Source organism: Limulus polyphemus, unplaced genomic scaffold, assembly GCF_000517525.1.
Source record: "Limulus polyphemus unplaced genomic scaffold, Limulus_polyphemus-2.1.2 Scaffold3909, whole genome shotgun sequence".
NCBI classification, from domain to species: domain Eukaryota; kingdom Metazoa; phylum Arthropoda; class Merostomata; order Xiphosura; family Limulidae; genus Limulus; species Limulus polyphemus.
The window spans coordinates 71,063-93,069 of record NW_013669519.1 but is presented as its reverse complement, the minus strand read 5'-3'; the positions used below and the strand labels follow the sequence as shown (position 1 = coordinate 93,069).

The 22,007-nt window shown below is 31.4% G+C and overlaps 2 protein-coding genes across 7 annotated transcripts in view; both read right to left on the bottom strand.

Moving 5' to 3' along the window:
- LOC106470256 (neuroglobin-like) overlaps positions 1–9,369 on the bottom strand; it is a 20,082-nt gene extending 10,713 nt beyond the window's left edge. Inside the window, exon 1 of the mRNA XM_013930801.2 lies at positions 9,283–9,369. The gene's annotated coding sequence lies outside the window, so the exon portion shown is untranslated. The remainder of the gene's footprint in view (positions 1–9,282) is intronic.
- The window catches only part of LOC111088508 (WD repeat-containing protein 27-like), a 75,915-nt gene continuing 61,689 nt past the window's right edge, over positions 7,782–22,007 (bottom strand). For all 6 annotated transcript variants that reach the window (XM_022398853.1, XM_022398855.1, XM_022398856.1 and 3 more), the window contains 7 exons: positions 20,459–20,589; positions 18,713–18,810; positions 15,140–15,261; positions 14,138–14,235; positions 12,120–12,222; positions 11,513–11,608; positions 7,782–10,114 (listed from right to left, as the gene is read on the bottom strand). In XM_022398853.1, the coding sequence (XP_022254561.1) occupies positions 10,055–10,114; positions 11,513–11,608; positions 12,120–12,222; positions 14,138–14,235; positions 15,140–15,261; positions 18,713–18,810; positions 20,459–20,589 (708 nt within the window). In that variant the 3' untranslated portion in view covers positions 7,782–10,054. The remainder of the gene's footprint in view (positions 10,115–11,512; positions 11,609–12,119; positions 12,223–14,137; positions 14,236–15,139; positions 15,262–18,712; positions 18,811–20,458; positions 20,590–22,007) is intronic.

Here is a 22,007-nt window from a genome sequence, read left to right as displayed (position 1 = left end):
CTTCTTGAGAAGAATTCTAAGAAGAAAGTAAACCTACAGACATCGGTCTTGTTTAACAAAATCTGCCTACAAGAAAATCTGTCACCAAAGTATACCAACATCCGACTGTTCTATCTCTAAATTATTGTAACACTAACATATGAAAATTGCATTGCCTATTACCAATTCGTATAACTAATGTCAGTCTTCAATCTATTGCATGACGATGTTAGTTTGGGATTAGAGATGCTATCTCTAATTTACACTAACGACGTTATGCAAATGAAATTATTCAAGACTTATTGTAAGTCATTTCAATGTTGGCTCTTTTCCTGAATTGGTCGTTTATCCATATTTATATTTTATTTATAAAAACAAAAATAAATAGCTAAGCATTGTTATTTTTATTACAGGCATCACATTCCACCCCAGCCATCTTTATTAATGTTGAAGACATTTGTTGCTCGAAATATATAAGAATAAGTTTAAATCTTATTGTCATTATCCATCATTTTATCAGTTTTCTCAATTCACCATTCAAACGTCAGAAATGTCTAAGTTTCATGACCTTGTGAGTTATCGACGTTTGCTAAATATTGTGCAAACCTTCTCGATGTTGCAACAGTTGCTAAACACTGCGTATACTTTCTCGATGTTGCAACGTTTGCAAAATATTATGTACACCTTCTCGATGCCGCAACGATTTTTAAACGTTGGCTACATCTTCTTGATATTGCAAAGTTTGCTAAATGTTGTGTATACATCTTTGGAACATGCTTTGCGTGCTTCTGATGCAAAATTTTAAACTCTCTCCTGAATAAAAGTGCTTTATAATTCTCTTGTGTGCACTGAATTACTGCTTCGATATTGGAGTTAAATGGCGACTGATCATTTATTAGACTTCATACATAGTCTATTGCCTAAAGAAACCGATTTAACAATTATATCCAGAATGCACAATTCAAAAACGCACAGAATATAATGCATTATCTGACTGGTAATAATTCAGTGGTCACACTATTTGCCGTTAGATGAATAACTCCAAAGTTGCACTTTTTCCATTGGTCTACTGCGCATGGAAATATCCCTGAGATTGCACATAGTTGGTCGAAAAGAAATAATCGCAAGTCTACACTAGCTCATTCGAAAATAATGTAATAACAAGCCGTATTAATTTTTACAATGAAGGTTTAATGGACTTGGAAAAATAAGGACATGAACAAGAAAAATCCAAATAATTTTAATTCCAGAACTGAACACTTTATTATTGAAATTTAATATTCTAATTAATATTTTGAATATCGTATTTTAATAATACTTATAAACCTGTACAGTTAAACTATTAGTTAACCTTTATTAACCTTGATTCCTTTTCTGTTGACCCCCTCCCCACTCAGAAAACATGAAGTTAGGAAAACGCCACTGTATATAATAATTACATGTTCTTTATTCTGAAAGCAATATCGATGTAACACTCGAAGTTTTTAACACTTGGTGTTGAACTTTGAAATTTTCTAGGGAGAAAGGCACTTCCATTTTCTAAATTACATGTTTCGATGGATAATTTTAATTTCAAAATATCATTAGAGGAGCAATTACCGGTAATAAAAGATTACAGCAGTAATTATAAAAAAAAATAAAGTCCTACAAGCGGGAAGGATAATTTCCTATTTGTTAAATATATTTCCGATATTGAAGCCTTGCTGATACTCTGTGATAAATACCATTGAGATGTATTTGTTTTGAGTTAAGAATTTTTAACGAAATTGCAATGCTTGGATATGTTTACAATTAGATTGTTTGTTTGAAGTTAAGCACAAACTACACAATGGGCTATCTGTGCTCTGCCCACCATGGGTATCGAAACCCAGTTTTTAGCGTTGCTAGTCCGCAGACATACCGCTGTGCCATTGGGGGGCATTTACAATTAGAAAAAAATTAAATAGTTCTTTATAATAAGCAATCATAACACTGTTGTACACTAATTCGAGAATACCACAAATAAGAAAAGAAACAGCCAAATGTAGATCGGGGCAACTGATGTTAAAGTTTTTAATAATTAAGATACTGGGTTTGTATTATTCAAAGGTGCACTTGACCAACAAGTATATAAATTAAGCACCACAATAACAGGAGGTTTTAGGTTGGGAGTGCAAATAACTCAAATTTGAAAACAAATAGAGACTTGAAAGAAAAAGTTTCACGTTGAACTATAATCACCTTCATTTGGCACAAAAGATAAATAATGTGACATGTTAAGGTCAGGTTATAGAAAGAACAGTGTGTGACTGGCTTCCTGTATCGAACAACAACAAATAAATCCAAGTCAAAACTGACAATAAAGCTGCATTAGAATCAGGACACTTATATTTGAGTGAATTCTGCTCTAAGTACCAGTTTTGCTTGTAACTATATTAAGTTCCAAGTCTGCCAGCACTTCCCAGAATGTCATGTCACCCATGACAGAAGATTACTCACTATTCAAGAAATGGAAAACAGGTTTTTCATGCATATCTATTTCTGCATGTGTACAGCATGCCAAATGCGAAAAGTAGCTAACGACTTACCTAGTGTATTAGCTATGTACAGAAGCAGAAACGTCTACACTAAAACCCACTGTGAGTGACAGCACATTGGCATTATTAGGGTCATTCACAGCAAGATTCACCCAGTTCATGTAGAAAGTCTAAATATGTACAAGGTAACCTGTGCTTAGTGTGGAAAAACACCACCACAACATATTCATTTTCTAAAGCATGAAAGGGCTAAAGGCATAACTTTTGCATTTTACAATGTAGCACTGTAGTGATACTGTTTCAATATATGTCTAATATAAAATTCATCATTTTCAACATGGAAACCACATATTCTAGTGGCTGAAACAATATTTTTAAAGGCTCATGTATAGAACTCTGAGAGGTTATTTTTTTTAAATAAAATTATTTTGACAATATGTCTAACCTGATTTCCTGTATATGAAACTCTGTACTACATTTGAAAGTCTTACTGCTTTTAAATTTAAAAAGAATAAATTTTTTAAACGATTTTGTTCAAATGCAAAATCATTTACCTTCTGTTGATACAATATTCAGTACTTAATTCCACATAAACAAACTTTAGAAAGAACTCTAACCATTAGTAACTGACATTCAAGTCTAACAAAGTGGCCAGTCCCAGATTTAAACATCCTGAATAAGCTTAATCAGCTTTAGCTAAAAGTAAAAATTAAGGATATAGCTTTGAATCATGGTAATTAACAATGACAGTAATATATTTTAGATATTAATCAATAGTATGAGATCAATGTTCAAATGTATTTTATACATTATGTTGCTGTGGATAAGAGTAGCTCATTACATACATGAAGGGGTATTTTTCTAAATCACCTTAGACATTAGTAAATATTTTATATATACACTGCATCAGAATTTCCCACAAAGTTATACAAAGCTGCTTTGAACTGACAGACTGGTGGGAAGGCAGCTAGTGAACAACATTCACCATTAACAAATGGTAGATTCAAGAAATTATTGAATACTGTGTTATTAATCCTTGCCATAATTATGATTTGTAAATGACTAAATTGGTTACAATAAATCTTTAGTTACTTAATCTAATTCACACTATAATTCATGATATAAATAGCACCAGCCAGTGTGATGAGCCCTGGTGTTGGATGAAAGGCACTGGATATGGCAGATATAGTGATTAGCATATTAATATATATTCTTCTAAACCCTTAAGGTCTTAGAACAAATGTGAGTTGGGGCATTACGTAAGAGAAATAGGGTCTATACCTAATTTGATAAATGTGATTTTTGTAAAAACTAATACTATTTATAATATTGTCTTAGTCACATAGTATTTCGATAATGTATCGAATGTTACGTTATTTGAAATCTTCTCAGATAAAAGTTAATCCATAGGTAGGTATTAAAACAAAAAAATAGAGGTTTTTGAGTTTTCTGAGCAAAATTTAAGTAAGTCAGATTCAATCACAACTACAACGCCAAGATAAAATGTTTCACAGACAGTACAATTTGTTAACATACATATTAGAGAAGTCACTTTGAAGAAATATATTTAATAAAATGTTATTTATCTCAAAATCAGCTTTCAGAGTAAATGGCTATTGGACAATACGTAAGACAACTTCAAGTGATAACCACCATGCAAGATATGAAATATAACTTGTTAGTTTTACTTGGGATTATATTCCATTCTCATTTTATGCTACGTCAGCCAGATAATCGTAAGTTATAGAAAAGAGAAACCACTGTTTCCTACTGCTCCATCCTTTTACACGAGTCTCTTTCTACATGCAAGGTACCAAGATGAACAAGTTTTAAGGTTACACCTATGAATGGAAGACATTACTTAGAAAAAGATTAAGGTATTTCAAGGTTGAGTATATCCTGTTTGTTTGGAACTTGTAACTAAATACCAAAAGCCTGTGCTAACACTTAAGTTTTTTAAAGGATAATATATAGAGCGTTTGCCTATGCTGTGTTAAAACAAAATATTCTCGTACTTCGAGGGTAAGGTGGGGCATCTGCCCCCCTCAAATGAGAACCATAATTCTTTCTTTATTCATTCAGTATATGTATATGAATAGTCCCTTGATTTTGCTCCTCCCCTGGAAAAATGTCTGCGTACGCCCTCTATTTGTTTCTACAACATATCTGTTCAACCGTTACATACCACAACACATTGAAAAATGAAATGAGTATATATGGAAAGGTCTATCCGGATACATAATTGTCCTGTATTGAGTGGTTGCGATATCTTGACGGAAAAAATAAATACATGGTTATACATCGCTACTCAATCAGATAAGTCAAAATCCAGAACTCGAAACATTGAAGAGCTGGCACCAGCAATTCAAAGTTGCAAGACAGTGTCACGGTGTAATTCTGGTGTCATTATTAAACATGAACGGCAACTTTCTATACTTTGGTCAGGAGAGGAAAGGTTTGATGTGTTTTAATATTTATGAAAGAGTTTAATTTAAAATAATCGAAAAATATCTTATAAATTGTGTGCTCATGATATTAAATTGTCATGTTAGTTCAACAAATATTTTACATTTTCATTTCCTTATGTTATAAAATATACCTATTTTTCTAATTATGTTTTCAGAAATCTGGCTTTATGATTTACCTTTCTTGATATTGGCGATATTATTATAGATGAGTTCGTAGTTTCAGGCCAAGTAGTAGAAAATCGAAGATGTTAATTAAATTCAGTACTTTTCTTAGTCTTACGTTGACGGTCTTTGTTTGTTTTGTTTTTGAATTTTGTGCAAAGCTACACAAGGGCTATCTGCACTAGCCATCCCTAATTTAGCAGTGTAAGACTAGAGGAAAGGCAGCTAGCCAACTCTTAGTCTACACTTTTACCAGCGAATAGTGGGATTGGCGGTCACATTATAATGCCCCCATGGCTGAAAGGGCGAGCATGTTTGGGGGGAATCGTGTAGTAATGTTTAAATGCTCTGTAGAGGTACTGAAAGGAAAAAAATGGCAAAATAAATGTAAAAGACTACATTTAACTGATAAAAACAGTTAATTGAAATGCTGTCAAAATATTACTGCCTTTTCAGCACATTTAATATATGGCAGCTTGTTTCTGTACTATCCTCAATAGTATATCTCTGTTTCCTGGGTAAAAAGTATATTTCACACGAAACAAGCACATTCTTTCAAAAAATTATTACATTCAGGGAAAGTATGTTTGAAAATACATGTATCCATATGATCCTGTACTAAAAAGTTTGCAGTTTGCCTGACATTTCAGACAAAGACTACTTTGGTACTTTCCCTCAGGTGGTCTTTGTTCACAGGTGTGACTAACCAATAGAACCTACAACAAGCACATTTGCAGTTTTTTTCAGCACCCTAGTATATTGTTTCTAGTATTTACTCTCTTTTATTACAAACTGTTGTTAATTCAGCAGTGTAGGGTAAAATGAACAGTTGATAACTGACATCAAATACATAATACCATGTTGGATGACACTTTGTAAAAGGTTGTGGCAAGTGCACAGAAAGCTAAGAGATTTTACCAGCAGGAATTTGGGATGAATACTGAGAGAACATAATATGTACAGAAAACAATAACTCTCCCAGAACATAGGTGCTCCCTGAATCACTAGTCATTCCATAAATGAAAGTACGGATGACCTAGCCTCCATACACTTCTAAACTTAAACACAATGATGTTGCTAGAAGAAGTCAATACAAAATCAAAACTAGTCCTCCAACAACATTATCCTTGAAAATAGCCCAACAAGTATTTAAGTGAGACATACACCTTTACAGTGTATAACAAGCACATAAAGCACTTCACAAAGCAGGTTTCTTTTAATGAAAGTCTGTTATTTTCAAGAACCACACATTAAAGTTCGGTCAAAATTTCTAGCTAAACTTAAAGTAATCTATTTTTAATAAATTCTGTTATTAAATTAATATTTAGATGTAAATTTTTTATTTCACTTTTTAATCTTTCCTTTAAATTTGTTTCTTCAGAAGCTTCAGGTAGGATAAATATAAAAGTGATATATACACACACACACACACAAATTGTATCTTCATCAAAAACAGATGTACACTGTTTGGCTAGGAGGTACTTAAGAAACAAATCCTTAAAATTATCTTTTAATTTCTAACTAGGATCCACAGGTAGTGATGAAAATTCCACTGTGACCACTGAAGTTTTGCAAACAGTATTAGCACTGTCTACATGTGATAAACAAACACAGACCCAAGTCACTCAAGAAACATTTACCAAATCCTACTCACACCGGCTCTAAGCATATGTTTATTTGTTTATGAATTTCATGCAAAGCTACTTGAAGGTTGTCTGAGCTAATAGTCCCTAATTTTGAAGTGACAGACTAAATGGAAGGCAATTAATCAAACACCATCCACAGCAACTCTTGGGCTGCTCTTTACCAACAAATAATGAGATTGACCATCACATTATAATGCCCTCATGGCTGAAAGGGTGAATATGTTCAGTGATTAGATTTGAACCCGGGACCAACAGATTGAGAGTCAAGTGCCCTAACCCTGTGGTATGCCAGGCCAGCTCCAAACATACAATGTCTTGAATTTAAAATTGTTAAATTAAGACCTTATGGAAAACAAATGTTCATTTTGTTGACATATGTAAAACTTCATATACATGATTTTATACACAAAAGCTTCTGTTTACTCCTTATTTTTAGTAAAGAGTTTACATACCAAACTTGTATATGTTCCTGGTGCATCTTTAGCAAGGTTTGAAGCAACCAATGATAATGGTAATCTGCTACAAGTTTAATTTATTGTCTGTATATTTAGTAAGGTCTCATGATAGCATAATTTTCACAAATATGACAATCATCTGTAAAGAGCATGTTGAATTATTCTTGTTTGCATTGATCTTCTTAAGCTTCACACTGCAACTGGTGTCAATTTTTATACACTATACAACACCCACAAACATTTCTCCAACATTATTACTCTAATTTTCATGATTTGCAAAAGAGAAAGTTTTGAGTCATGGGACATATAATCAATCAGCTGGAGAAACCATACTATTAACAAGTTATCAATGATCTCATGAGTATTAACTCTGTGTTCATGTTCATACCTTTATTCTTAAGTTCCAGTTCATATATGTTATACAGTAGTTAGTGTTTCAATGATACAGCACTCTCAAAGTTATACTCATCTTTTTTTAGATTTTTTATTTAATGTTTTTTTTTCACCTATGTAACTAGTGATTTAATATTCTGTTGAAACAGTCTTCCAATCTTCTCATCAACAAATGAACTGTCAAGTTTATTTCTTTCATTTCAACACTAACATAGTTTCTTTCAAATCACAGTAAATTCAGGTTTGTTGATACATTAAACACATCCAAACAGCTCAAGTTAGAGATATCTAAGAAAACATACAATTCTCAATACCATTTTCTATGTTATATACAACCTGGTTAAGTCATTTTCGTCAGACAACTTCTCTCACAACTAGGAAGCTGCCATGGCTGTATGCCCTAATCTTCATTTCAAAAACTGAAGGAAGTATTATAAATTGAATTATAGATTTTATGTTTATTTTTGTGTCCTAATGTTTCAAATGCACACTTGTGTACTGCTTACCATTGATCATTTCTGACGTGATGCAAGTTTCTATAACATTAATAAACTCTCTATAAACATTAGTTAAAAAAACACAATAAAGGGTTAGCCAATGTAGCTAACTGTATTTATGGATGTGATTGTGAAGAAAATTGAGTACCTTCATATAAAATTATTCAACTGTGATAAAAAGATTCAAGTTTCAAAATGGAGAAAACATTTATTTATTTACATCCCATGTTTTCCATCTTAAGTTAAGTTATACTTTGCCCGAATATAAACTCACATTTAAAATGTGTATACATTTAACTAAAAATAAAAATGATAAACTCAAGAACAACAACAAAAACTGCAATTTTGATGTTCCTCCAAACAATATATAATCTTTAATTTAAAAAATACTTTTTATAAAGAAATTATTCTGATTCTCTATGTATAATAACTTTTTCTTCTGTGATCAAAACTATCCAATGAGTTATTTGCACTGAGCTCATTGCTGGAATCAAATATTGATTTTTAGCATTATAAGCCCTCAAACTTACTGCTGAGCCAACAAGGGGACACACATTATCAGTAGTAGTAATTTAATCATTTTGTGTTTTCATTAATTTGGTACGTTCACAGACACTGAAAGCTTTGTAACATGTATATATATATATGTCTATCTATTTATCTATCTATATATATAAACCTTTTACTTCTATCCACTCAAAGCAGTAAACAAATAATGACATTTCAATAATATATTTTAACATTTACTTGTTTTTCTGCTCTTCAATATGCAAGTCATTATTTCACTGAAAAACTTCTGCAGATTAATACAATGCCCAATTTTTAAAAGGAGTAATCTCTTCAGCATGGTACATGCATTTCATGGAAAATTTTATTACTTGTTTTAACTAAAAGATATTAAATTATAAAGCAAGTTTCCAAAAATTTGATCCATATATAAATCAGGAGAAAAACATAGTTTTCATTTTCAAGATTTGAATTAATTAATTTCTAATTATTTTAAACTTGCTGTGGTATGCACAAATATATTCTACTAATTTCTATCATATAGATCACCCAATCAATCTCTTTATTAGGCCAATGTATAGGTTTTACAAGAATTGTATACTTATTAAACTTAGGCCCTATGTTCTCTCCTTGAATTTATTAACATTAGTGAGACTTACCCCATCATTACTGCATTAGGGGTATTCTATTCTCCTGCTGCTCAAATGTCTATGTGAATTAAAGCATTGAAAGTTCCTCAGTTATTATGCTTTCAGTTTTAAAAACCCTTTCAAGTACAACATGGTAAAAAGTTATGATTTTCCCCACTTCCTGCATAAAACAAAATACAATGTTGAATATCTTTAAGTATTTCATATTATGAAATATTTATCACAAAACATCTGAAACAAAATAACCAATAACTTCAAAACTGTATCAAACAATGGTGACAAGTTTATAGGTCTCATTTTTTTCATTACACATACTAAATAGATACAATAACATTCTCTACTGTCTTGGTGTCGAAAATGTTGTATTTTACAATTTTACTTATAACATGGACATACATGCATGAAATTCTATATTAATAATTACTTAAAACATTTAATTTTTGTTACTGTCTCTGTTATACAAGTTTTATGCCAGAGAAACATTTTCAACAATATTATTTTAACATAACTCAGAGAGAGAACAAAGTTAAAGCACTTGTATACACTTTAACATAAGCTGCATGTGTTTTTAATGTTCAAAGCATTCAGTATCTATGATGTGTATTCAGTGTGAATTCTTAAAAAATAAACACGTGTGAGACAATAATGTTGCACTTATAAATTTTATTTAATAAATAATTTTTTTTCCAGTTTCCTTTTAGCTATATTCCAATCAATGTTCATTGTCACATTGTTAAAAGGGTTACAAACAATTATACCTTTACTTATGGTGTCAGTTTTATCAAGTCTTCTCTTTTGGTTTGTGGGTGTAGACAGTTCCATCCAAGGTGGCTGCAACTAACTATTAAAATTAAATGACATTTAACAATCAGTTATTGAAATAAAGAAACTGATCAGAAACACAAAGGTTTTTGTGACAAGTATAAATCAAGAGTATTTATTAAACAAGAAAAATAGATAGATTGTCTTCTTAAAATAGATGACATCTTTAATCTAGATTAGTACAATATTCCCTAGTCAAGAGGTTGTTTTCATGTCTTACAACACAGCTCATTTTAATTCTACACGAGATGTATTAGTTTTTCATGCAGAGGTTGTTTTAATATATTCTCACATATTATTACATTACACAACTTATTATACTGGAGGAATTTACAGAACAGGTAACACAATACTGCTGCCAACTGTTTCTTGCTTACAGATTGTAAACAAATAATTATCACATATTAATTAATCATGAAACCTGGTGTAATGTAACATCACTAAGTTTAGATGTCAACTGTACTATTCACACTAATATAAGTTATTATAAGCTGTTGATTTTAATTTATCATTCATTTAGAGAAAAAAAAAAGTTTTTGACATTTTCATTTTGAATAATCACCTTATGCAAAGAAAGGTCTAAAAGATGAATTCAAAGACTCCAAAATTCGGGCATAATTAACCCTAGTTTTGAACTGCTGACCAGATGTAAAGCAACCAGTTGCCATCATGCACTGCCTACATGACCCCTCTTGACTAAGTAGTGAGAATGGCTATCTTTTCTGTAATGCCCACAACTAAAATTGTGGAATTCACTTAGTAGCATATTGCAGGGTCAAACCTTAAACCTCTCAAGTTGAAGCCTAGTATGTTACCCACTAGATCACACCTGTCTAGTTAGTATACATTCAGGTTTTACTAAAAGTTAAACATATACCATTAAAACTACAGAAACAAACTTAGTTGTTCTGTGAAAACTTCAAATTACTGAGAGATGATATTACATTATCCATTGATTAATCTCATGCAAACAAATACCACTGAAACTTAACATTAAACCTAGATCAATAAAGCTAAACTGTGGCTAACTGAAATCCCTACTTACTTACTTGTTAATTCAACACACTCCTTATGCTAACTCATAACTTACAATTATAAAAATAACAAATACTAGATTTTAATTGAGTAATTTGCTGCCACCACCCCTGAAAAATAAATTGAATGACAAATTAAATTCTAAGTGTAAATTATTTAGCAATTTAAGATTTTTAGGCAAAAAGAAAAACTCCAACAAAGGACTTGGAGGTTATAACAGTATTTTGAAATAACACTTTAAATGAATGTCAAAAATAATTTCAGACAGAATAAAGAGGTCATGATGGTTTACAGCTGATGACTAATACACAAGGTGGATGATTTCTATGGTTATAGTAAAATCTGTTAAATGTATTTATTCTAAATTCTGACACTTACTAACCTGTGGATTAGTTGGGGAATATATCACTTGCAGGATCACATCACTGTAGTTTCCAAGTTTGTTTATATGACCACCACGGATGTCATACAAGTAAATCTACACCAAAGGAACAAGACGTAGGTGTTTACTGTAGTACATACCACTCTCTGGCCATTAACAACAATTAATGGGGAAATGTGTAGAATGTATACAAAATTTTCTATTTATATGCTAAAAAATAAACTGTTTAAAGTTTTCCAGCACTGTAAATCTATTTGGTATGGAACAAGTAATATCCTCTACTTAAAAATTAATGAATAGTTAATATAACAAATAGCATTACAATCATATTTTTAACACTGAAAATAAAAATAAGATAATTTATAGACTAGAGGACTGAAAATTCTAGTTAAAATAGTTTAGTTGTAGTATTGATTGATGAAGCCATATTAAACCTGTGAAAAACTTGTATTAATTTTTTTTATATATTCTGCACCGTAGCCATTCTAAATGAATGTGTATACTAAAAAAATAAAGAGAAGTTCTGACAAAGTCACATTGTAAGTTAGGTGTACAATTTAATAATTACAACACAGAAAATCACCACTACTTTAAGTCAAAAACTCACCGCTCGGTTCTCTGCACCTGTAGCAATGTATGTTCCACATGGACTGAAGGATGCAGAACAGGGAAGCCTGGTGTTGGGATGGTCTTTCAGTCGTTTTACACATCTAACAGCATTATTTTTTAATTAAAATGCTAGCACGAAAGTCGTATTTTTAATCTTCAAAATAATTGCTTAGACAGCCAAGTAATTTCAAACATTGTGCATTCAAAAGATCTCAAAAAATATTTTTTAACCACAAAGAACAAAACTAATTACCAAGAAAAGAAAAATGCTTTGATTAATATTTTTCAAGAAGCAATAAATAATTATTTCAATTTTCCAAGCTTTAAAACTAACAAGTTGCAACTGTTAGTCAAAAGTATTATCCAAATGCCAATATAAGCTTCCCAGCTAGTAAAGTTTTGACACAAAATGTCACTTGTCTTTTCATATTGGTAAAATAAATATAAAATATACTTCTACTACAAGGGAAGAAATTGTGAGAGGATTATTAAAATAAACACATTTTTATAGGATTAATATAACACACTAAAATAGACCAAAATATTGTTGTTAGCCAGTAAAACTGCATAGGTCTTGATTACAAAATGATAAAAACCCTATAACCAGAGCACTTTTGAAAGGTGGACCTTTCTTTTTTAGGGGCAAACTGATTACTATACTCTGAGAAAAATCAAACTTTCCATGTCTAATAACTGTTAGAATGTCTTGGTCTTTAATCTTTTCACTGTGGCTGGGACTTATATTTCCCAGTGCTCCTACCCCCCTCACACTTTGACTGGGATCAAGTCAAAGTTCATCATTGGTTTTAGGTTAGTATACATGGCTAGATCATTATACAAGCACACAACTAGGATAGTGTAAAACACACTGTCCAAAATAGTATAAAAGCACACTGTGAATGTTTAAACAGTAGCATTCAACATACAAGTGGGTATATGAATATATAAGAAATGAGAAGTGCACAGTAATATTATAATATTTATTCTGAATTTTCATTTATTCTGTAGATGTGCAGGTTTACTATAATACTGGTGGTTGAGAAAGCTTTTAAGTTGATATCATTCTAGCTTCCTTTGTTATTCTCAAGTGGATAATAACTTTTCTGCATGTGTTGTGCAAGGATGTAGACAGTGTCCTTTAATAGTAGTTCAGATGATATACTGAGGTTAAGGCCTCATCCATATTCGAAGGAGAACAACCAGTAATGTAGGTAGTGCAAGTTTCTTCGAGTAAATACAACATTTCTTGCAGAGTAAGGAACACTGGATTTAGTCACTCTGGTACATGGACTCAATTTGAGCAGTTAAACATAGAAGGTCCAATATAATCAATTGTCAAAAGCAATTACACCCACCGTGTTTGTGTTTTACATAACATAAATAAAGATTGTTCATTTCATGTTTCACCTTGTGCCCAGTTTCATTATTTCATCTATTCTACAAGTCAGATATATAGCATTACTTTGTAAGCTGTATCTTGACCAAATTTCCTGTTATTAAGTGAGCCTATCCCACTGCTCTAAATTTAATTCAGTCGGACCTAGATAAGCCACACAAGTATACTAAGTTTATTATACATGCAAGTTGTCTAGGTTCTTATTTCAACTCAATCTGATCCACTCATGTTTTGCAATGTGTAAAAACATAGAACCAATAACAAGTCAGTTAAGTATACAATAACCACATTGCAATAAACTGAAATTTCGTTAATTCTTTTGATCTTTTTTTTTTTAGATAGGAAAAAAAATTATCATATCATCTTAGGTATTCATAATATCTTAAATTATGAAAGATATACAAGTTCATACTTTTTTCATTTAAAAGTTACACTTTGATATGCTGCATCTTTATTATTATTACAAGTTAAAGCTTATTCAAGGCATCAAGTTTATGTTTTCATTAAACTTACTTATTTTCTAAATTATTGTACAAAAATATGATGAAATTAATATCAGAGCACTATTTATATTAGAACCCCCTTTTTTTTAATCTTTGAAACATAAGATCAGTACCAACCTTCTGTTTCGTACATCCCAAAGCTTTATCCCATCTGTTATAGCACAAGTAAGAAACAGATTGTAGGCTGAAGTAGGTTGGTTAGTTGATGGCGATCCCTGTTGAATGTACAAGTTTTAGTAAAAACAATACATTAAATGTGGTTTTAGCATACACAGCAAGCAGCAAGTGTCACTATTAAAACATACATGCTCATCACAGTACACTTATTCTATAATACAGGCAATACTCAAGACCATTTTTATGTTTATAATTTAAGAACTTACAATTTATTTTGAACACCAATTATTTATTATTATCAATTTCACTTGTGTTATCTACAAATTAGAATTATGGCAGGGATTAATAAAGCAGTATTGTTTATTTATTAATTTTGAACACCAATTATTTATCATTATTTTCACTAAAATTAACTTTACTGTCATTCATGTTCTGTTTACTATTAAGTAACAACAGCTACGCACCTTTTTATTCATATGAAAGTATCTGAAGCTTTCTGCCAGCATAAATCAGTAACAAGTAATGAATCCAATGATAAATTAGGTTTCATATTTATTTTTAGTACTTCAAACAGTTTGTTGAACAATCTAGAATAATATATTAGCACCATGAATGCTCCACAATCTTCAAATTATATATAAAAACAGGTTTAGTATGGTGAGTAAATGACAACTAAAAACATCATATGTATAATATAAAGTCCACTGCTATACGAAGCCTGGTCTTGTTTCTCATATTTGCCCATGTCCAAATTTACTGATATGGGGGAAATTACCCAAGACCAGTGAACTGAATGATAGCTTGGACTTCATATTTATTTTAAGTTTAGAAAATTGGTAACTATCAAGAACATAAGCTAGAATACTTTTGGTCATTTGATGTTCCTGGAAAATTAAGAAAATGCACGCACAACTGAAAAAAAATTCAGTCAAATTAAAACATACATATGTGTAGCTAGAAAGAGAGAAAGAAGACACAAAATACTTGTGAATGTTATCTCACCATGTTCAGTGAGATGCAGTGAGCTGGTCGAGAATGGATTTCATTTTCTTCTCTGACTACTTGACCTGTATTCATATCAATAAAGGACAACCCCCTTATGGAGGTGGCACAAACTGCCAATTCTGTTTTGTTCTAAGTGAGGGAATATTTACTGCTAAATTAGTATGTAAAACATCATATTCTTAAAATTACAAAAGCTTGTAGTCTAGCACACATTTTAAATGGACAATTTATAAATGAATTGCTTTAACTGAAGCTGGAAAAAACTTCATATCTGAATATTTAGTTTCAAACGATTTATTATAAATTTATTATGCTTAGTTATATTTTTTAATTATTTCACCTGATGAAAATAATCTTCATTAAATGAAATAAAAGTTACCACTATTAACAAATACGTTACATTAAGAATATTTTCCAGGCTGACAATATTTTCGCAAAGAACAAGAGGGAATCCTCAATAGCCGTGGCACTCGGAATTCTTTTAGGCAGGATTAGATTAAATTAAACTCCAAGACTTTTTTTGTACTTCTTATAAGCTATATTTTTGTGTGCTAGCAATACCAAACCATGGGGCTCGCATATACCCAATTAGATTTTATTACTCATCAGGATCTCTGGTGTCTACCCTCAAACTGAAATTATTTTAGGCAGGATTAGAGTAAATTAATCTAGCAGACCTTGGGCATGGTCAAATACATCAATCGAAAGGGTTTAACCTCCTTAATCCAAAACTGTAATTAGTTCTAAAATCAATCAAGAAATAACAGAGCTACGAGCTAAAAGTTTGTACTTGAAAAAAAACTCGGAGCCATTCTATGAGCTGCTATGCTGTGGCTAAAAATTACATAATCTGTTATTTATGTACACTAATTTTGCTAATTTTTAGGAACGACTTTAGAGGAATGAAAAATCTTAAATTGAAATGCTAATGTGATCAAATGCGTTGAGTTGAGAAAGTAGATCACAGATCACTCTTAGAGAAGACTCTACACAAGGGCAGTATGTATGAGAGAATTGGGAAGCCTGGCCTCCCTAAATGGGTGAAGAGAAACAGTATATCTCTGACCACCCAAGGTGCAACCCCCTTCAACACCTGTCATGAACAAACAGTCTCTCCAAATAAAAGGTCCCTTACATAGAATATATTCACCAACTCAAAAATACTATACAGTATATCTCGCAGTATATGCTACCTATGACTTTATTACCCTGACCAACTATATTAAGAGAGTAGATCACAAGGTACTTTAAGGGAAAACTTTACCCCAATGAAAAATTTTAACTAGGAATGTTAATGTAATCAAATGCATTAAGAGTAGATCACAAGCCACTTTCAGGGAAGTTTACACTAATGAAAAATTTTAACTAGGAATGTTAATGTAATCAAATGCATTAAGAGTAGATCACAAGGCACTTTCAGGGAACAGCAAAGCTAAGAGTATACATAAACACTAAATTGCAACACATTCACCAGAAAGCAATACTTCGAGCAACTGCTCTTCACAAGTCTCGACTGGTTCTAACAACCTGGACTGTATATCCAAAAAATACATGCAACACAGGGTGTAACATTATTTACATGAGTAATATCATTCAACAATACTGTAAAAAGTTCAAGCACGTACAGTTCAATGATCGGGAAACATTAAAGTGTACTAAGTTGGGACAATCAAAGAGTTTAAGTGTTAAGAAACTGAAAACATACTTATCAAATTGATTACACCATACAAAAAATTAAAACTGAATCGAGAAATTGAATGAAATCATTTTCTTGCAGTTTGATAATGAAATAGGAAAATAACTAAATCAAAAGAAAATGCTGTAATACAGAAAGAAAAATATTTTGTTAAAGTTACTTAGTTCTCAGATTTAAAATCAGCTCTTTCCATTCTTTCAAGTGGTGTATGATATTGTGCATACTTACAAGTTAGCTAAGCAGTGTCTATTGGTGTTAAAGCTCAGGGGTAGCCATTAGTACTAGAGCCAAGCATTATCCATAAGTGTTAAAGCTAACCAGTTTTCATTAATGATAAAGCTAAGCAGTGTCCACTAGTGCTATAGCTAAACAGTCTCCATTAGTGCTAAAGCTAACCAGTATTTATTAGTGTTAAAGCTAAGAAGTGTAAGTTAGTACAAAGTATTGAGAATCAGGAAAGTCAAGGTTCCCATTTTTTACTTCTCTCAAATGATCACAGAATTGATTCTAATTCCCATAATAATCCCTTTACTCTGTAAACTGTAATGACAATTAGACTCAAAAGTGTTTAACCTGAAACTAAGGCCTGTTTAACCTGTTTAAATAACGAAGTGTCTTACATCAATAATCCATCATTACGAGAGAAGAATATGTAAGGGGACTGAAAGTCCATCATAAAGGTATGGTAGTCTAGAAAAAAGGATAATAACAAGAGGTTTCAGAAGCATGTAAATAATTATGTGGATCAACTACAGGCATATATGGTAGACCAGTCTAAATGATTTCATTTGGCAAGATTTCTAGAAGTTAAAAAGGTTAAATTAACAACAGAAGTTTATTACGGTCAACAAGTTTTTAGCTGTCTGCTTAACAGTCTCTTGAAATGAAGTTAGATCTTCATTGAGTTGGATGCAAAACTTTTTACCTGCAATTTGTCTCAATCATTCTTCAAAACATTTTCATTTTCAAAAACAATGGCACCACCTTCATCTGCTTGTTTAATCACAATATTTTTGGCTTGTCATTATCATAGCACAGGTTCTAAATCTTCTATAGTTTTGTTCCTGTATATGGCATGCTAATTTCTTATTGGTTTTATGTGAGGGCAGATGTTCAAAGTTTTCACAGGAGTCCAACCCTAAACGTATGTAAAATTCATTGATGATATCCACAGCACTGCACCAGGTGATGCTAAACTTGTACAAATTTTATCCATTTCTACATACAGAGCTTAAATTCTGGATTAAACTGTACATGTAATCCCTCCAACAGTAATGTTTCATTCCTCAACATCACTATAACGACATGAAATGACACACTAGTCTACTTTAATACAAATTACAGTCATTAATATTCTGCTGTCATTAGCATTTGAAACAAAGAAAAGGAACCTTGACTTCCCTGTCTAGAAATTATAGCATTAATGGACACTGATTAACTGAGTCAGTATTTATACTAAAATCTACACCATTCAATAAAATGGAAAGGGCTGAACATAAAGTAACTTTTAAAAAATATATATAATTTTTTTTCTTTCTGTAATCCTGTATCTTCTTTTGATTTACGCATTTTCCTCTTTCACATTCAGATTAATTTACTAAGTATTCTTCCACCTTACCACTTACATTGCATGTTTTCACACCTTACATTTTTAAATAGTAACATTTTTTTCAAGTTTTTCTTGTTGGGAGGATACCTATCATAGCTGCTTCAACCATCACTTAAATAAATATCTTTATATTTTAATGTTTTGGCATCAAAATTTTCTTGTGAATACATTGACCATTCAACAGTTTCTCTATAACATGGTAAGAAAGGGCAACAAGGTTAATATTTTAGTAAAAAAGTGTAATGTAGTCATGGTAATAGGATACGAGAATGAAACTCATTAGTGGCTCCAACAGCTGTCACAGTTTTTACATAAGGAATACAGATGGAGGCTACAAGCTGGGAATGACTAGGGTGGATATACCTGTAAATATAAAACTCCTTCATTCAATCATTTAATAAATTGTTCTTCACATCAGTAAATCAAAAGTACAGAGTGAGATAAGGAAATAAGAATAAAATGACAATAACAGATATTTCTTTAAAATATAACAAAATGATGAATATTAGACAACTGCAATTAAAAGTGTTAAAATTCTGCTTATAGCAGAACATTTTTTCAGGACAACTAATTAGGCTAGCTCTACATTTTGCAGCACACACAGACAAAATGTTCCAATTTCATTCACTTCTTTACTACAAAGGATTGAAATTATGTTTTACAGATCAATGAAAGGAAGTTGCTAATTATATTAGCTTTTTCTTCTTGTAAAGAGTTTTAATTGCCGAGTGTAATTATAACTTCTCTATTCAAATAGTTTTCCACTGAATTAATCTGCAAAACTGTGAAAAGATACTATACAGAAGTTGAGTACATTTATTAAAATGAATTTGGAGCCTCATCATGTCATTACAGTCTTTTCACCATGTTTGATCATGCTTTAACTGAAAATCATGAATGTTGACAACAGCCCTGTACTTTTGTTTCCACTGCAAAAGGCTCCATCATAAGACTATGATGTTCAAAGCACATTCCCCCATAATCCATCTGCACCCATTTAAACAAACAGTCTGATCACAGAGAAATTCATAGGTGCTGCATCAGGCAAGTTCACTGTAATGTCTTCATATGGAGTATCATGGATACACATTTCATTCTCCAGCTACTTGAAGTACGCAACAGTTTAAGGGATATGCTGTGGAATCAGCATGCTGCTTTTCCAGGTGATCCTTCTTAAATTGGGTATTTTTGCCTGGGAACTGTGGACAACTCTTGTCACTGACCTTTGTGTTTGTGAATTCTCACCTGCTTCACGTAGCCAAAACTATGATACGATTAGGGTATGACTTGATGCATATTTTTTTCTTTGCAATGTCATTAAGTACAATGGATATCATCATTTTATAAATTCTAAATTTCCAACCTTAACACATCTTTATGATCTGAGTGTATGAATATTTTGTATTTGAAAGGGTTGTTACATGACCTTACCAAAAGCAATAATTTTTAGTGGAATCACACTATCTATGAAATGCTAAATAATGTCACAATGTAGTTTTCATCAAGCCGTAACAACAAGACTTTATATCGGCTGTGCTTGTCATGTGAATTACTGATTTGCATAGCAAAATCTTTTTAATATAACATACTCAACCCTTTATAGAAAGAAATTTTACATTTCAAAATACATTGAAATATGAACAGATTTTGATGAATAACAAGTACAAATCTAATACAAAAATCTGGTAACTAATAAAAAAAAGAAAACGTTCAATATAAAATTACTTGCAAAATACCAAATAAACTGATAAAATTTGAATATAACAGGCAAACTATATATTTCAAAACCCAAAAATATTCCATGAAAATATCAGAGAAAGACTTTAGTTAAATTAATTACAGGGATGTTACAATATTTTCTTTATACCTACATTTATGTTTTTATTATTCTAACTAGCAAATAGCATTTCACATTCTGTCTTTATTTTTCTTCACAGAACCAATTCAGTAATACATGTAGACAAATACAACCTGAGTTAAAAAATATATTCCACATTTTACATACACTTACCTAAATACATCATCTTTCTGTCTGTCTAGGTAATAGTTGTACATATAGAGAACATTTCTACATCCCACCAAGAGGAACTGGTCCAGGTAATAAAACTGAGCATGATGAACTTCAGCAGGAAATGTGGATTGCTGTAAGTGTACAAGATGGATATTGGATAGTTGGAAATTAACCATACATATGAAGTGGACATAGCCAAAGAAATATGAGATAGAAACAAATACTGTAGAAGACCAAGATCCCTTTTCTTCATAACACTATTAAGGTTACTCCCATCCAAATTATAATTATAATTCAAATTATGATAACCAACAGGCATTATCTTCATTTATTATAATTAAATCCAATCTGCCATTTGTTTGCCAAACTCACTAAATGATCTAAATCCTTTTGTAAAGCAGCATCCTCTTCCTCACAACCGGCAACACCCAAGACTTTATTATCATCTACAAATTTAGGAATTTATTGACCATTCCTTCATCTATAAAAATGATGGAAATCAAGAAGAGCAAAGGTCCTAAGACTGAGTCCTGAGGTATCCCACTTGTGACATTAATCCAGTTTGACTAAACTCCATTTATAACAAACCTCTACTTTCTTCCATCTAGCTACTCTTATATCCAATTAGCTAACTTATTTCCCCACACCTATGGAGATAACCGTCTTAAAAGCCTTTTATGTGGCACCTTGTCAAATGCTTTCTGAAAATCCAGATACACCAAATCTACACCCTTATCCTGAACTACATAAGCAGCAACCTAATCAAAGAATATCAAAAGATTTGTAAAACAATATTTTCCCTTAGTGAAACCGTGTTCACTATACAATAAAATTATAAACTTATTAACTCTTTCAGCATGGGCTCGGTCCCAGGGACTACCCTTTTAACCATTTCATGCTTGTTATAGTTTGCATGCTATAACTTTTACACTAGTAAGCATATGTTAACAAAAATTTGGCAGATTATCAGAAAACATTACAATGCCTTCATACACAAAATATAATTTTTTTTATTACGTCTTAAGGTTTATAAAGCAATGTTTTTCTCATGTCTTTTTTTTTTTCACTTGTTGCCTATCTGTCATGCAAAGTAATTTTAATTTTAAGATTAAAAATGATGCATACTTTTATGCATCAGAAAATTTTCAAATTTCACATGCAAAATCTTTATAATATCCAGATAGTTATCAAATGCTTCTTATATTTTATCCATTACTTTTACTAACGATTTTTTTGTATGGGTTCCATAGATTTGAACAATCTTGTAACCAACATAAAAGATTATGAAATAAATATAAATTATGCTCTTTCATTCTAGAAATGACAACATATTATAACACAAAAACATAAATATTTAGACTAAAACAGCTTAAATCTCATAACATTATACATTTATATATATTTCTTATACTGATTTCAGTCATTCCTGGCCAACAATACAGAAGTTACAATGATGTGGCACATATGCTCTCAAGTTACCATATCCAATAATCTAAAACTGATCCTTAGTCTGTACAAAGTGACCTGTCTTGGTTGCATTTCATTACAC